The 18,868-nt window shown below is 38.0% G+C and overlaps 1 protein-coding gene across 2 annotated transcripts in view; it reads right to left on the bottom strand.

Annotated features, from left to right (window-relative positions):
• The window catches only part of rimbp2b (RIMS binding protein 2b), a 139,660-nt gene that overhangs the window by 12,595 nt on the left and 108,197 nt on the right, over positions 1 to 18,868 (bottom strand). For both annotated transcript variants that reach the window (XM_082188069.1, XM_082188070.1), the window contains exons 16-22: positions 11,805 to 11,956; positions 9,682 to 10,296; positions 8,091 to 8,240; positions 6,979 to 7,134; positions 4,080 to 4,841; positions 1,906 to 2,020; positions 1,276 to 1,401 (exon numbers count right to left, since the gene is read on the bottom strand). In XM_082188069.1, the coding sequence (XP_082044195.1) occupies positions 1,276 to 1,401; positions 1,906 to 2,020; positions 4,080 to 4,841; positions 6,979 to 7,134; positions 8,091 to 8,240; positions 9,682 to 10,296; positions 11,805 to 11,956 (2,076 nt within the window). The remainder of the gene's footprint in view (positions 1 to 1,275; positions 1,402 to 1,905; positions 2,021 to 4,079; positions 4,842 to 6,978; positions 7,135 to 8,090; positions 8,241 to 9,681; positions 10,297 to 11,804; positions 11,957 to 18,868) is intronic.

The following is an 18,868-nucleotide window of genomic DNA, read 5'->3' as shown; positions in this document are numbered from 1 at the left end:
TGATAAAGTTTAAGGTTTAAGGGCTTAGCATGGACATGACAGGAGCTGAAATAGTGGATATGACTTTATTTAGACAAGGTTAGTAAAGTGATACCACCATACTAGTCTCATGTAAACGTGTATTTTGTTTGATTCTTCTGACTTTACTTCTGAGAAAAAAAAAATGTTGTGACTTTTTTTGGGTCAAAATGTTTGTCTGTGGTAAACAGCATGTCACAGAAGCAGTCAATAGAATTTAACTTGTATTAAGATTGAAAATATCCTTTAAAGACCCCATTAAATCACTCGAAAAATGTAGTCTGCTTCGCTGTATTGATGTTTTTTACTATTGAAACAGGAAGTTTGGGCAGGACAAAAATGTGTGTGGTGCAAAATGAGCTTATTCAATATATACTGTCAGCATTTATGGGTGGACTAGCATGACCACTGGCCTCTTACACCAAGCTAGTTGAAACTGAGTTTCAGAGTAGGTTTAGAGTTTACAAAGTCAAACAAATCCAGCCCGCTTTAGATCAGGTTCAGCGGGTTCATAATACTCGCAATAATTGAGATGCAGCATGTGCACCTGAAAGTTTGACATCTGCAGCGAATACCCAATCGCAGCGAATACCCAATCACACCAAACACGAAAAGCATCAGTTTGATTTACTTCTCGTGTAAGAGCCAGCTCAATTAACCAGAATAAAATCTGCTTCGGAGCAGTTTAGCCATGTAGCCACACAGCTAAAAAAAAGAATACATCTTCTTGAACCCCCCAAAAATCTGACTCTAACTAAACTAAAACTTACCTGGCAAGCCACTTAAACATCTTTACAAATAGGCCACTAAAACGAACAGTCATAGACTAACGGTACGTTTACACAGCAACGTTATGCTTAAAACGGAAAACGATCCCCATTTACACGGATACGCAAAAACGACTAAAAACCCTGTATTCTGCTGCCAGGCCATTAGATGGCGTTGAAACACCATAAACTGAACACAAAATATGCATGTTCATGACGTAATTGTCTTCAGAGATTCATTTGAAACTTGCACTTTGAAACCCATTTGCAGGCACCCAAAACAGCGCTTTCGTGTAAACGAACGACCAAACCGCATAAAAACGTTTGCGTTTTTAGTTGAAAACGGTGTCGTGTAAACAGCCCCTAAAAACCACACAACTCTCACTTTGATTTCATGGGGTCTTTAAACAAGATAATTCAATAATTCAGGTCAAATTGTTCTGGTAATTTTTGTTAGATTTTCTTTTCATGGAGGAGCCACGCCACATACCATATCGTTGCTCAGTTCGCTGTGGGGGCCATTTCCTGCGGTGGGCTACATTGGTATAGTAAACATCATCCTTGATAGGTGAGAGGTTCCCCTCACTCCCCTCACTGTTATTCTCCACGGTGATTTCTAAGGAAACACCAATCAGAGCATTACAGCCACACCCCCTCTACTCAGCCTGTGAGTTGTGGATTCTGATGTTTTCAAAGCTCTTGAGATGTGTTTTAGGATCAGAAATGCCATTCTAATGCAAGTCAAAATGACATACTGATTTTAAAACTGTATTGAAAGCCAGCTGACTTGAGTTGCTCCAGAGTAAAACAGCAATGTTCATGATTAGGATGCTTTTTTTAGGTGGTGGTGTGTGTGCCCTGATAGGAGAACCATCTGTATATTAGAATAAAGCAGTTGAATAACTCTCCCTCCTTTTATTATTTGTGAATCTGAAACAGGATGAATGGCAGAGGCCAACCAAAAGTGACGGGGTACATCAAGGGACTCCAAGGCCCTACAGGCCTATATAACTGTCATCATGACATGTACTGTAAGGAAAACAGAGGAACACACAACAGGAGTCTCTATGAAAGATAGTAAAGGAAGGGAGGGAGAGTCCAAATATATGACCTCACTAACCAATGGAAGGGACTGTCATTGGTCTTCTCTGAGAGGGTGGACCGCCATGATTCGTCCTACGGCCGGAATGGTCCAGTCGATCCGAGCGTCCCGTTGAGGGAGAGCTCCCTAAAATCTTCAAAAGTAAACATTAAAATGTTAATCAAAGCCTGTGGTGCCTTAAAAATAGATATCCTTTAAAAAAAATGATTCCCATCAACCCCAAAATGAAAACAAAAAAACAAAAAACTGATATCTTTAGAGAAGGAGATTCTAGTCCCAAGTGAAATCAAAACAAGGAGGATGAACCCACCATAACATTTAACATAAACAATTGAAACAAACTCTGACAACAACATGAGCAGGGTTTTGGCAGAAATCAGATGCTTAGCTAAAGACCATTTTGGTTTTTGTTCTGCTCCTCTTTAGTGCATATGGGATAGTTTTTAATGTAGTTTGTGTGATATGAGCATTCTGATTCATATAATTCTACATTGTGGTCTGTCTACACTCTTAATGTTTTAAGTATATAAAAGGGTAAATATAACTATTCATAGGTGCTGCAAATCTGTATATGGATAGTAGGTCAGGACCTTAACCATCACAGACATTCCGGATGACATTTCCCCAAAATATTCGGAATAATGGTTGATTTTCTAATTCTAAAGGTTTTTTTTTTATTTTCAGTTTGGTTCTCCCTCAATATTTAGTAATATTAGGCTAATAGTATCACTGAAAACCTTGATGTGTGCGCAGGTATTAGCAAAACGCATAAAAAAAAGAATAATTCACTCAATTCAGAGAAGTGTGGATGAGATATCTGTTCGAGCAATGCACAGTGCAGCACAACTAACTGGAATGCAACACAACTAACTTGATTAAAGTTAGCGTGGTGTAAACCAGTTTTAACAGTGCAGCACAATTCTGATTGGTTGGCTCTTCATGGTTGAAACTGTGCAGACAAACAAACAAACCAGCTTTGATCATTCTAACACGTGCACCACACTGTTTATTGGCTTGCACAAATAACTTATACACACCACACTGTTGAATGAGTAGATTTATCCTAATTTTGGTGTGTTCGGCTTCCTATAAACAACGCTAAACCAGTGGTTTCTCAACCTTGTTCAGGGAGGCGCCCCAATACTACACATTTTTGAACTCTTCCTAATCAAACACACCTGAATCAACTCATCAGCTCATTATTAGAGACTCCAAGACCTGAAATGAATGGGTCAGATAAGGGACATCCACAAAGTGTACTGATGGGGTGCCTCCAGGAACAGAGTTGGGAAACACTGCTTCAGGGGCCTTTCACATGCGCTCCAGTGGACTCTATCGTTGCTATGTAACCATGAACTGCGCTCTCCACAATTGAATTGAATTGAATCAAATTTAATTGAATCAAAATAATAAGCACTTGATGAGTCAAAAAGCTCTGGATATCTCTGAATCGCAATTATCAGCTGTTTCTTCATGTTGACTGAGCTTTCAATGTTGTTACGGAAAGGGTGAAGCTGATTGGTTGGTTCTTGTCACATGACCTGCGATGCGCTTGTGGCATTCTGAAAAGCTGAGATTTTTTTATCTCGCTGCGCCTGGAAAAAATGAGTGCGCCGCGAATGCATCGCTTCTATCATAAGCGCACTTGTCGCGCGCCTACATTTGAAATAACGAACTTGAGCACGCAAAAAACACGATATGTGAACGGCCCCTTAAACTGCTTCAAAGTTGGACTATAAATTATAAGTTGGAGGGCTGTGGAAACATTGTCGGTTGATTTGTGACTCTTACAACAGAAACAAGAAACACTCAGAAATGGCCTTTAGGTAATCAAAACAAACCTACACATCCAAAAAATCTCACTTGACACTCTAGGAATCAAACAAAGTCACATGAGATCTAAAACAAATCAAGAAAGTCAAGAAAGATCTTACAAGCAACCCACCCCCCCCAACCCAAAACAATAGCAATATCAAAAGGTAAAATCAAACAATAACAAAGTTAAGCAACATCTAGCGAAATAGACCAAACAAAAAAGTGAAACGAGAAGAACCAAACCAAATGAACCAATGACAGACTGGGTGGAACACCATGAACAGAAGAATGGTTTTATTGCTTATCTATGGGAACACAAAGCAGTTGGTAGATGAGAAGAGGGCGGAAGGGTGAGAGGAGGGGTAGGAGACACACACCAGGGGTTCATCCATTGCCCTGTTGAGTCTGGCCACAGAGTAGGCCCTAATGTCCCTGTGATAGGTCCTGCCAACCTCGCTCAGCCTGCCCTCGCTCCGGAACCTGCGTTGGGGTTGGTGATGGTGCGGATGATAGTGGTAATGGTGGTACGACTCCCGCATGCTCCTTGTCTCTGGAATGTTGTCCAGGAAGTCCTCCTCCACACTGCACTGGCGGGTCAGCGACCTTTTCCTGCCGGCAGCCAGAGCACGACGCTCCACTGGCCCTTCGCAGTGAATAACCCGCATGTTGGGCCCAGAACCCACTCGCAGCTGGCTGCCCCCTGTGTATGAGTGGTAGCCTCCGCGGTAACCGAGCGAACCCTCCTCCTCGCTCCCGCAGTCTAGTCCACTGTCAGGGCTCTTAGTGTTCTGCCTGCTACTGCTGCTGCTCCAGCACTGCGGCCGCTCCTCTATGGAGGTGTAGCGCGGAGAGGAACGCTGCCTCTGCAGCCTGCGGATGGACTTACTTGGGGAGAGGTGGTTCGGCTGCCGCGAGTCCTGGTGGTATGGCCTTGGGCTCCTGCATGGAGTGCCTGGACGAGCCTCCTCGAAACGCAGCCGCTGGCCCATGACCTCCACCCCAGTGTCCGGATCCTCCTCGGCAACCTCCGGGATGCTGTGGAGCCGCTTGTGGGAGCGCAAGGAGCGCTGTCGTACCACCTCCCGCTGCAAGTCCCAACTGTCTCGTTCCACCGCTAGATCCTGACGCCTGTAATACGCCTTTTAGAGGCCGGAGAGGGTGATGGACGAGGAAGGAGCCAAAGTTTCAGTTAGATTTGGATGTTTTTCAATTAGTTAAAATCGGGATCGTTTTGGAGGATTTTGTTTGGTGGTGTTAGAACAGGCAGAGAAGAATAAACAGTGTGCAAATAGAGAACAAAATGGGAAAAGAAAGACAAAATAAAGACAGAATTAGTTATTGGAGATCATGGTCGAATGTAGGGCATGCAGTCTCATTCCATGACGGACATGACATGCGACGGAAGGGAATCTGTAGAAGGAAAATGTCAGGAAATGCAAACCATACAGAAAACGAGAACCGGAGAGTGTCACATATGCAGGGTTCATTGAGACAATCCACGAACAAAGCACAGTCCAACAACAACAACAAAAATATACAGATGAGTATTCAGAACACATAATATTAGTAATTAAAAACAGGCAATCAAAGGATCAAGACTAACACATCTAAGGACTATACATGAATAAAAACAAACAAAAAAACAACAAAAAACAAAATGGAGGTTTGTCTACCAAGCAAAAAGTGAATCGTGTTCAAAAGTAGACCAAGTAACCTGGAATGGAAATTTAAAAAATATATTATTAAAAATACAAATCTTTTCTAATGATTTCAAATTGTGTATGAAAATTGTGATTGGTGGTTTAAAATATCTACATCCTGATACACATAGCAGATATTAAGTGGTGATGGCTATATAAAAAAAAATATTTTTTGTATTTGAGGTCAACAATGCTGCAAATATCTTTTACTGAATCATGCTAAACTGTAGCACAATGTTGTCTGCAATTGGAGGCAAAATATATCCAAAAACAAATAAATATAATCTATATAAGGTGTTAGCTTCATACCACAATCCCAAATGGGTCTCCAAAAAGATAACTCAAAACAAAAATGACAAAAACTGAAATATAATATACCATTTATTGCTTCATATATTCAATACATAGTGTATTTTGTGTTACCCTTTCTGCATTATACTTATTCATATATATTTTGAAAGAAATCTTATTAGACATTTTTATATATTAGACATTTTCATGAAGAGACAGATATTCACAAAATTGTAAAATTACACTGAGAAAAGTAAAACTTAACAGAAGTGTAACCATGAGACAAACATAATCAAAAGTGAATAACTGTTTCATTTAAGCATACTTTACTTAAATGAGATTCCCAAAATGCCCTTGGAATGATATGTGCATTTTCACCTGATCAAGCAGAAGCTAATTTGACACTTTAAACAGGTTAAATTTATGTAATACTTAGTTATACATACAGTGCACAAACAAACCCTGTCTTTATTTAATAATAAATCACAAACACATAGAACCATGGCATTATATTCCAAGAGTAGAACACTTAAGGCAAGGCAAACAAATACACAACGTATATATTTGCACATATATGATTGTCATATGGAATAAATCGAAGAATCTGCTAAATAATCCTGTCAATTCCGAGTAACAAGAGCCACTCCTACTTTATAGAGTAATTCAGATCTTATTCTACTAGATACAAATCCATAATGATGCAGTACTTATAACTGAACAACACAGTTTGCAACACCTGGAGAGCGTAAAGCATATCAGATCGTCAACTCATGCATTGCGTGTGCAGCCTCAGGTTAAGCCATTCAGATGTATCGAGCTTTGTATGACTGGACAGGCTTATACAAAGCTGGCTAAATGACTGGATGACGTCGAAGTTCGGTAGTGCAAAGCGACCCACTTTTAGGACCCAGGAGAGACTGAGGATGGGGCGACCTGTTAAGATCTTGTCGCTCAAGCTTTGTGTACAACATCAGAGGTCTAACACCCCCCGTTTTAAATTCAAAATCACACAAAAAACAGCGCTGGTCATATTCAGGACAAATCCAAGGAGTTACTTTATAACAAAAAATAAGCTTACCTCTAAAAAACACCTTAACCAAACTGCAGTTGGCCTTTCAAACCAATTCTATAAGGTTGAAGTGCCAACCAGCTAGTACCACCCCCTCGGAGGAGCCCTACAGACCACGGCATACTCCACCCCCCTTCGTCTGTCCCAGCCTCTAGCCTGCGGCCCTGTGGCCCACGCCCAAGACAGACGGCGGCCGGAAGGGTGTCTGTTCCATACCTTAAGCGTGTTGTGTGAGTTGATGCTGCGGCGACGGCCTTCTTCCAGCTGCATCTCCGAGTACAGCTCCTCCTCATCCTCCTCCATGATGTCAGACAGATCAGAGCCCCGACTGCTCTCGGTGTAGTACTCCTCACTGTGGCTGTATTGATGATGCTGGAGGTACAGAGAGTTTAACAAAACCATGAGAGACACCAGGAAGAGATCTTCAAAACTCAACGGAAATCTCACTATGTCCATAATTTTGTCCCTAATCACATTTGCTCATCAATACTTCACTCTTAATTGGTTTTACAAATCTGTCTGTCTGTTTTTTTATTTATTTATACAGGTTTGAAGTTTTCTTTGATTTGCTTGGATTTTATATTTGGTTTGTATATTTTTATATATTCCCTTCCCTCTGTTTAGACCTGTGATTTATTTGTTTGTTGTTTTCTTTTCTCTGTGTCTTTGTAAAGCAACTTTGAAGTCTTGAAATGTGCTAAATAAATAAATAAAATATTATTATTAATATTATTATTAAATAAGAAAACACAGCACACATAAAAATAAATAAAGAAAGAAAATAAAGAAAGAAAGAAAACAAATAAATAAGCATAAGGTGGCCTCAAAAAAATATTTAAACATTTTGGGCACACGCAAAAGTGTAAATGTCATATTTTAGCTCAAAAAGCTAAAAGTTAGTACACCCCCTGAAAAATGTAGTCCCGCCCATATTTCAAATATTTAGGACATGCAGGTATTGGAATGGCATTTCCCAAATGTTAACAGAAAAAAAAGACAACATAATTCAACATAATTATTCAACATAAATATAATTATAATTGAATTAATAATTAAATATAATATGAACATAATATAATTAAATATAATATATTGTGACACCTGGAATGTACATTTTGTAATGATTTGTACAGCATAAATAAAAAGAAAAGCCTATTTCTTGTGTTGAAAAAGTTACTACGAGACCCGTCAACATCAACACACGTAAGATGTAGTGACAATGCATGACGATTCTGTCAGTTGGCCCAAAACTCCCAGAAAAGTTTCTCTGTGCAATAACAGAACTGAAGCACTTTAAAGTTGAGAAGACTGTCGTTCCTAAGACTCACGTGTCTGCCCAGCTCAGAACCTCTGAGAAACTCGTCCACAGAAGCTCCTCTTCGCCTGGCGTGAGGGGAATCGTACCCGTCCTCTTCCTCATCTGAGTTTAAAGACTGCGAAGTGTTACCCTTCTCACTGAAGATGTTCCTCCTCTCCACCTGAAACAAATTACAACTATCAAGTCAGGGTTTCACATTGCAAGCGTTTTAATCGCATTTGCGACTAAAAAGAGATGTGTGAGAATTGTAAAATGTACTTAGGTGTGTGAATAAAAAAAGTCCCAACGGGTCCTCAGTTTTATTAAATTTAAGGTCATAATAAATATTAAATATTGCTGGCCCGTCAAAGGAAGGAAAGCCTAAGAACATTATTTAACAGATTATTCAATATATACAGTAGATATATATATATATATATATATATATATATATATATAAATATATATTTATTTATATATATATATATATATATATATATATATATATTTATTTATTTATTTATTTATAAATATCTACTGGTTTTTTTGTTGTTGTTTTTTTAAGGCTTTTTGACCCCAGGACTCAACTAATCTCTGCAATTCTCCATCTGGGATCCTTGGAGAGTCTTTGGCCACTCAAACTCTCCTCCCCACCGTGCATTAAGACAATATAGACACACGTCCTCTTCCAGATTCGTAACACCTTTAGTTAATTGGAACTTTTAATTTTTAAAACAAATTTGATGGTGGAAATGGGGATTTCTTACAGCCACTTTCTATTTTGTGGAGCTCAACAATCTTTTGCTGCACATCAGAACTATATTCTTTGGTTTTACTCATTGTGATGGATGAGAAAGGGAATTTGGCCTTTGAGTTTCCTCATATTTACATACTCCTGTAAAACAAACAAGTCATAGCCAGACAATTTAATGTTTAGTCACCCTGCTGTGATACATTTTTTTAATATTCATGAAAATATACTTCAGAGATATTTTACTCATAAAAAATTCTAGGGGTGCCAATAATTGTGGCTTCCGTGTTTTGGAGCAAAACATTTATTTCAGAATGTTATTTTCCCCCCACTTTCAATTCTTTTACTTCAATGAAAGGTTAAGAGTATTGCGAATTTTCTTAATGAAAGATCAAAAGGATAAACAATGCAGATTTATTTTTACAGCCATCTTTGATCATATTTACCAGGGGTGCCAATAATTCTGACCACAACTGTACATTTAGCCCATGCATGTGCTAAAGTTGGAAATACGACTTGCAAATATAGCCAAGTCAAAAGAGCTTGAGAACAAATTGTTATAGTACATTAGAAAATCTATGGCTACAAGAAGATTTCCAAAACACTAAAAGTTTAAAAGTTTCTAGAGACACAGCTGGCCGCCTTATTCATACAGTAAGTTTACATTTTGTTGTACAAGAAAACTTTAAGGGTGTTGAATAGAGCTGTAGTTTTTTAATGTGCTCCAACATTTTTCAACTTAGAAGCACATGTGGTCCTTGGGAAAAAAGTAAGTGTCAAGTCCTGCATGTACATAATATTTTGCCATGCTGCTTCATAGTATGCTAGCAATCATCTATATTGACATCTTGGCTTCAAATAGTGGACTCACCCTACTGTTTGGGGCATTCCTCTGCGCTGCCTGGCGGGCCATAGCCCGAGCCACTGTGTTGGGAATGGGCGCTCCCTGAGGTTGAGGCAAGATCCTCTGAGGGGAGGGCGAGCGCCGGCCCTCTATGTGAGGGGGCTCCAGCGTGTGCCCCGAGTGCGAAGGGGGTGGTAGGGGTGACGAGGCCCGGGGATGCGGCTCCCAGGACTGTCCCGGTCTCCTGCTCATCTCTGGCTCTTTGGCATGGGGGTCTCTGGCACTTGGTAGGAGTTTGGGTTTAGATAAGGGGTACAGGGAGGGCGAGGAGTGGGGATGTGAGGGCGGGGGATGAGGGTGAGGGTGGGGTGGTGGGCCGGAGTGAGGCTGGACGTGCGGTTGAGGATGGGTTGGTGGGTAGGTTTGTGGGTAGGGAGGTGGGTGAGTCTGAGGGTGAGACTGGAGGTGAGGGTGTCCATGGTGAGGCACCAGGAGGCTGTGCGGAATGGCGGCCACGGGAGAGTCTTGTGACTCTCCTTGTGCTGATATTGTCCTCACTACGACCTCCCGTGCTTCCAGACACTGGATACGATTCAGTTCCACCGTAACGTAATCTGCTGTGGGGTACATTATCTCCGCTATCTGAAAACAAACAAACAGAAATACAGGATGAACAAATGTCCCTAGGCAAGGATGAACAATAAGGCCAGTCAGACAGTTAATCAGATTTGTACTTGCCCTGTTATTTTATTTGATATTTCACTGGCATAATCGCAAAAATGATCAATTTTATTTTCAATTTGTGTTAGAAATAAATATATTTTATACTTTTTCCTAAAATAAAAAAATATATAAAAATATAAAACATACATAAATACAAAATAATATATTTTAAAATATATATTTAAAATATGTTTTTAAAATGTGTGTGTATATATATATATATATATATATATATACACACACACACACTACCGTTCAAAAGTTTTAGGTCGGTACGATTTTTTATTGTTTTTAAAAGAATTATCTTCTGCTCACCAAGGCTGCATTTATTTGACAATTTAAAACTGTTTTCTATTTGAAAATGCAATTTATTACTGTGTTGGCAAAGCTGAATTTCCAGCCTTATTGATCCTGTCTTTAGTAACATGATCCTTCTAATAAATCATTCTAATATGCTGATTCGCTGCTCAAGAAACATGTATTATTATTATCAATGTTGAAAACAGTTGTGTACAATGGTTTTCAGGATTCTTTGATGAATAGAAAGTTCAAAAGAACAGCATTTATCTGAAATAGAATTAAAAAAAATCTTTAAAAAAATCTTACCAATCTAAAAGTTTTGAACGGTAGTATATATCATAATATATATATTTTTTATTCTTAATATGTTAACATATTTTTATACACATATTTTATTTAGATATTGTATATTTTAATGTATATATATAAAATAAAAATATGCAATAATAGCTGGAAATTACACAGTTACAAAATAATTCTGTGACAGAAATAAATTAATAAACACAACAGCATATGGTGTTTTGTTTAGCATTTCCAACCTATTACAAATTATATTTACACAATTCTCACAATTTTGACATGTTCGTCAGCTAGAAATCCATAGAAATCCAAATGTTTGCCAGGCATACAAAAACATATACTGTATGATTCATGAATGTAAAACTGTGCCAAACTGCATAGTGATATTTCTGTCAACAGGCCTGAAACTTTGTCACACTGGTCCTGGACCATCTGTTTTTATGACCTGCTTTATTTAAACCCTATTGGTACATGAAAAACATCTTTGAAAAATACATGTATACATGATAATTATGTATTTTGAATATACAGTTTTTTGTCTCACGAAAAGGGGTTGATATCATTTCAAAATATGTTTTTGCCTGATTGTCCAAAATGACTTGCATAACACATAGGCCATCCAGCGACACAAGCGATCCCCAGATGGCGCCAGTGAGCAGAATGAAACCTGCCCTCCAAACATGTGAACTAGCATAACATGTTCAACCTACAAAGCTGATCTTGGACCTTTCATTGGCTTCATAAGCAGGGCACACAGCTTGTTGCAAATCAGTAGCTGTTATGAGTAAATGGCATGATGATAGTAAGAATCAGCAGCATAACTTCACCTTTTGACCTTTAGTGCAGACTATGTAGCCGATTACACTGGCTCCATTGGAAGTGCCGGTAGAAGTGAGGGGAGGGGGCTTCCACCGGATCTGCAAGACTCCAGGTGTCTGTCCCAACTGAACTTGCACATCCTGAGGAGGTAAAGGAGGACCTGAAAAAAAAAGAAAAGAAAAATAGAAAAGAGGATGTTCATGAAATAACAGAATACTAAAACAAAATGTGTGAGTTGCTACACTTTTATCATGATTCAAGCAAATGTGTGTGTTTGTGGGTGGGCTGTGACATGCATTATGCTTTCAGAAACATGTGCATGCTTGTGCATGAAAATATGATGCATGTGTAATGGGCATGTAAATGTGCGTGCATTTTACCCCCGAAAGGGACGCCAGCTGTGCAAAGACTATCATAGTGTATTTGCTTATGTCAGCACTCTTATTTTATGTGGGCTGATTCGTCTTAATCCCAGTGTTATATATGGCTGCCAGCAATGAACCACACCATCTCAGAAGCTAAAACAAACAATGTCCAGTTATCACTTCAGCTGTTTTGTATAACAGTGCTAGAGTGAATGGAGACAAGAGAGAGAGAAAGCAAGAGAAAGAGACAAGCAGACGTCATTCGCGATCGCCTCATCTCTTGCTTAGGTTCAATTTAAAAGATTGTTCATTAGAGCTGGGTGACGACACAGATTTACTAATTTGATTCGATTCTGATTCAGACCCTCTTAATTTGTTTCGATTTGATTCTAATTTGGATTCGATTCCAATTATAATGTTAATTTTGTTTACATATTTTCCATTCAGAAAGACATTTTCTCTCTGCTAATGCTGTACATTATACAGGACAGTGCTTCAGACTGATTCAAACCAGTAACTCTTCTTCCATAACTATGTTTTAAGTGGTGTATAAAGACCTCACTTAAAGGGATAGTTCACTTTGAAATTAATTTTTGGTATGTTTTAGCTTACCTCAAAGGCATCCAAGATGTAGGTGTCTTTTTTTCCGCAGTAGTTTCAATTTTGATATTTTTAGGTCAAACCGTTCTTGTCTGTCAGTCATTTAATGCAGGTCTATGGTCATTATCTCAAAACACAAGCACAGAGTCCAAATTAAAACAATTCCCCGTCGTCCAAATTAAACAATTCCCCATCGTAAGTACACATTGATGGCCTAAGACACGAAACGAGCGGTTTGTGTGAGAAAACGAACAGTATTTATATCGTTTTTACCTCTTATACGCAGCCATGTCGAAGTGATCTGATCTGACGTGTACGCAGACTGGTGCATAGGTATATATACACTAGATGTCGCCTTAAAGACGTTCGTTCCAATGAACTGCCGTAGACAAGGCGACATCTAGTGTGTATATATCTATGCACCAGTCTGCGCACACGTCAGATCAGATCACTCGGACATGGCTGTGTATAAGTGGTAAAAACGATATAAATACTGTTCGTTTTCTCACACAAACCGCTCGTTTCGTGTCTTAGGCCATCAATGTGTACTTACGATGGGGAATTGTTTAATTTGGACGACGGGGAATTGTTTTAATTTGGACTCTGTGCTTGTGTTTTGAGATAATGACCATAGACCTGCATTATATGACTGACAGACAAGAACGGTTTGACCTAAAAATATCAAAATTGAAACTACTGCGGAAAAAAAGACACCTACATCTTGGATGCCCTTGAGGTAAGCTAAAACATACCAAAATTTTATTTCAAAGTGAACTATCCCTTTAATGAGCCGTTATGCTTTTATTACCTTAGAATGAGCCATTTCTATCTACATACACCGCGGGTCCCCTTACATTGAAATGCGCCGACATGTTTATACAGTAGCCCTAAACGGACAAATGCGTTTCGTCACTATGTTGTTCTTCGTGCAAAGAAGCAAGCTTAAGTCAGCGAATAAAACACTGACACAATGATGAACAAGTAACAATAATATTCACAATAACATATCATTCAACTGAATAATTAAGTAAACCTAATTTCTTAATTTATCTTTGTAAAGAAACCTCATTGCTTAACTGGCAACTCTCTGCTGTCTCAGACTACGACATCTTTTCCTGTCGGCCACCGTAACTTCTGTTGGTTGCAATTCGCAACCTCAACACTAGATGCCGCTAAAAATGACACAGTGCACCTTTAAAAGAAAACGGCTCATGACCAGTGTTTGGCGAGCGCAATAAAAGTAACGAGTTACATAATCAGATTACTTTTTTCCAAGTAACTAGGAAAAAAACGAATTACTTTAAATACGCAAATAATTACTAAAAGTTATTTTGTTTTCCCATTTATTGACTGACACCTCTTCTGTCCTCATGTTGAAAGAAATCGAGTTATTGCAGAGGCGTTGTGTGCGCTGTGTGAACATGATGGTTATTGTAGTTCTAGACTAAATGTGAGCAGGCATTTTCTCATTTCACTTGCACAAAAACAGATTCAGTATTCCTCAATATAAATAAATACAATGAAATGCCAACTCCGCCAAACCTGCAATAATTAAATATGTTAAATAAAACAAAAAAACTTTAATGTATTTAATCTCACTTTATTAATCAATGTCTTTGCTGCTGACCTTCGATGACCCAATTCAACCATACAAATAAGCAAAAATGACTTCAGTAAACATCGCATTTAAAAAATAAATATATATATTTTTTAATGCTGAAGTAAGAAAGTTGAACTTTATTTCTCCAGCATTTGTTTGAAAGGTTTGTTAGATCTGTATCCTCTACTGAACAGACGTGAATTGTGAATCCAGTTGCTCTGGTCATGCTGTGTGTTTTTGATTTGATAAAAAGAACCACCTCATAAGAATCATTTGCTTGTGAATTTGAGGACTCTGTTCACACTGTATGTTTTTGATTTGCTAAAAACAAAATCAAAAACTGCCTCATAAGAATCATTTACTTGTGAATCCAGCTACTCTGGTCGCGCTGTATTATATATTTTTTTGATTCGCTAAAACGTACTAGTTCATAAGAGTCATTTGCTCATGGATCCAGCTACTCTGTCTGTGCTAAAAGGAACCGGCTCATAATAATTATTTGCTCATGAATCAGACTACTCTGGTTGCACAGTATATTTTTGATTTGCTAATAAGAACCGGCTCATAAGAGTAGTTGCTCGTGACTTACAGTATGGTCACGCTGTACTGTATATATTTTGATTCGCTAAAAAGAACTGGCTCATATAAATCATCTATATCTTTGCATGCAACTCGATAGAAAGACTCACCATTCTCACCACTTTTTCTTGATACACGTGTAAATAATGGCGCCATCTTTGTGCACAGACAAGCGTGAAGAGCATTTCATTGTGTTAAATGCTATCACAGTTCTTGTCCACTAAAACACTAATTAAAACTGAATGGTTTCCCAGTGACAAGCTCTCACTTAAACAATCAATTAAGAGAAGCCATCCTGATGTCAGAGAGCAGGTAGGTTTGAACTCTTCGATGAATCACACTAATCCACAATGATCACTTCTCTGCCCACCACATGACAGATCATCGGGGAGCGCTTAATCAATGACCACCCCTCACTGATCAGAGCCCACGGGGCGCTCGGAGCGCCGATCGGTCCAGAGATGTCAGGGGGCATGGCTGAGAGCCTGTGGAAAGACAGTGGAGCTAAAAGTGGATCATGTAATTTGTGAAGCTGATCCAGAGGAACTGGATCAATGCTCTGTAATTGAAAACAGCTCAAAGGCTGTCTTTATCTGATCAGGCCTTCATTTGAGGCTACCGCTGCACGGCTAAATGCCTGAAGATGGGCATCACGTGATAAAAGCTTGCGCTGATAGTCCACAGGGAAGCCCGCAGATGGGTTTACATTGCCCTGTATATATTACACAGTCTGTAGGTGGGGAACACACTACGCACTAGACTAAACCGAAGGTTCATTTATCTCAAGACATCAAGATGTCCTGAGGCATGCACTCCACTGTGCTAGATATTCGATAATCTGCGAGCAGGACCGTTCCATCATGAGTGGCCTTCCCTTAATTAACGTTCTATATCAATTAAAAGCATCAATAATAAATAAAAAAATACATCAGAGATAGGCATTGTGGGAGAAAAACACATTATTTTCACACTTTAAAAGCATGATTTCTTTGCATTGTCTTCATATGTTCTTTAAAACTATAAAGCTGGTTTGCACATAGCCACTTCTGATATACTGAAACTAAACTGGGTTTTCACAAATTCTTTTAAATTCTATTGAAGGTAACACTGCAAAATGAAAGCTTATAAAATTAAATGACAATTATAAAATGCTACTTTATAAGGTACAGTAAATTGTGCTTTTGCACACCAACCACTATGTAAATGCTTAAACACACAGTAACCACAATGCTGAAGACTGCTTTGGTATTCACCATAAGAAGGGTGGAAAGCACCTCATGTTGGGTGATTTTACAGCTTAATTAACACTGGCAAATATTCATTGATTCATCATGCTTATTTGATGAAGATACACTACCGTTCAAAAGTTTAGGGTAAGTAGTATTGTTATTAGTAGTAAAGAAATTAATATTTTTTTTTATTTAGCAAAGATGCTTTAAATTGATCAAAAGTGACAGTAAAGACATTAACAATGCTACAAAAGATTTCTTTCAAATAAATGGTATTCTTTTGAACTTTTCATTTATTGAAGAATCCTGAAATGTATCACAGGTTGATAATAATTATAAATGTTTATTGGACACCAAATCAGCACATTAAAATGTTTTCTGAAGGATAATTTGACACTGAAGACGTAATGACTGCTGAAAAGTCTGCCTTAAAGGGATAGTTCATTTTGAAATTAAATTTTGGTATGTTTTAGCTTACCTCAAGGGCATCCAAGATGTAGGTGTCTTTTTTTCCACAGTAGTTTCAATTTTGATATTTTTAGGTCAAACCGTTCTTGTCTGTCAGTCATATAATGCAGGTCGATGGTCACTGTCTCAAAGAGCATGCACAGAGTCCAAATTAAAACAATTCCTAGACGCAACACTAGATGTCGCATTGGCTACGGTTTCGTTCCAATGAACTGCAGTAGCCAAGGCGACTTCTATTGTATATATCTATACCCGCCCGCACTCTCAGATCACTTGGACGTGGCTGTGTACAAGAGGTAAAAACGATATAAATACTGTTCGTTTTCTCACACAAACGGCTCGTTTCGTGTCTTAGGCCATCAATGTGTACTTACGATGGGGAATTGTTTAATTTGGACGATGGGGAATTGTTTTAATTTGGACTCTGTGCATGCTCTTTGAGACAGTGACCATCGACCTGCATTATATGACTGACAGACAAGAACGGTTTGACCTAAAAATATCAAAATTGAAACTACTGCGGAAAAAAAGACACCTACATCTTGGATGCCCTTGAGGTGAGCTAAAACATACCAACATTTTATTTCAAAGTGAACTATCCCTTTAATATCACAGGAAAAAATGACATTAAAAAATATGTTAAATTACAAAACAGTTATTTTAAATTGTAATATTTCACAATATTAATGTTTATAATGTATTTTTATTTTTAAATAAAATAAATGCAGCCTTGGTGAGTATCCTGGCCCTTGTAATATTATAGTTTATTTTATCAGCACTGACACCTCGTGGTCATTTTAAGATCTGTCACTTTGAGTAATACATCAGCCATTTGGATTTCAGAGATCATTGTGCAGATGTGCATCTACGTCCATCCCAAAAGCACAATCTGAAAAGATTATTTATGCAGTAATAAGATTATGTGAATTTTTATAAGTTATGCATACTGTATGTTTAAGAACTATTTACATGTGAAATGCTAAATGTAACTCGAGGCACATAATTGTGATGCTAGACTGATTATTCATCTCTTACATCGCTATGTTGTGTAAAGGTGATTTATATGCATCTTACATTTGACTGCATCTTACATACTGTTTTGAGCCATGTGAAGTGACTAACTTTATAAGAGAGTATTTTTTTTTCAATTTCTTTGTTCATTTGTGTTGCAGTTTCACAAATTGGTCTCCAGTAAAGAGAATTTGACCCTGACTTCTGTCTACGACCTTTTCTGAGGCTCTGTTTAGCCTGCTGCCAAAGCAAAATAAGAAAAGAGAGCAGACAAGTGACTTCTTATATAAACAATAAAAACATTTGAACGGTAGAGTAAATACAAACTTCAGAATTGTTGCTGGTAACCATTCTAGCAATGTTGTGTCTGAGGTCAGCTGAACAATTGGAAAAATACAATAAAAAAAAGTTTCTCTCTACAGTGAAGTGACATCAAACAAAAAGATGATTATTAATCTTAGCACATTAACCATATCTGCAGTATAAGAGAAGAACTCAAACATAAGTAGTACAGCATTGTTAGTTAATTTATTCACTTATTAATAAAATAGTGTCCTTTTTTATTCCATTATACATTAATCTTTCACTTATTAATAAAATAGTGTCCTTTTTTATTACATTATACATTCATCTTTTTTATTATTCACTTATAAATAGTATTTTATTAATAAAATAGTGACCTTTTTTATTACATTGAGACATATCTAAATTCTAATGTACAACTAATATATTTCTGTCAAGTTAAACCTAACTTTTATTTTGACGGGTTGCCGTGAAGACCTTTGAGTTTCTGTGTGTTTATGACATGATGATAGTTTTTCTCAAATGCAGCGGTTAAATGCTCACGAAGTGACTTTCAGAGCGGATCTAGAGTCTGGAGATGAAGTTCATGCATTCGTGTCTTCATATAGGCACCCCCCCCCCAAAACAATAGGGGAAACACTGTAAGACTAGAATAAGTCATGGAGTATCAACCATAGTGATTTATGAGATGTTAAATGGGTCTTCAAAGATAAATGGTCTTCTCTCAACACCAAACAGAACATTAGGATTAATTAACATTCTATACCAATAAAATCTGCAACTGTTAATGATCACAGGCTTTGCTGAGAGCCACGGCACGGCAGGAGACAGCCATAATAATGCTGACGGCCTTTCATTTCCTCCCTGGACAATGGCTGTCACACTCAGGATCGGAGGGAAAAAAAATGAGCTGGCAC

This window comes from Leuciscus leuciscus, assembly GCF_965113295.1.
Source record: "Leuciscus leuciscus genome assembly, chromosome: 13".
Lineage (NCBI taxonomy): Eukaryota > Metazoa > Chordata > Actinopteri > Cypriniformes > Leuciscidae > Leuciscus > Leuciscus leuciscus.
This window is presented reverse-complemented; position numbering and strand designations above follow the sequence as displayed.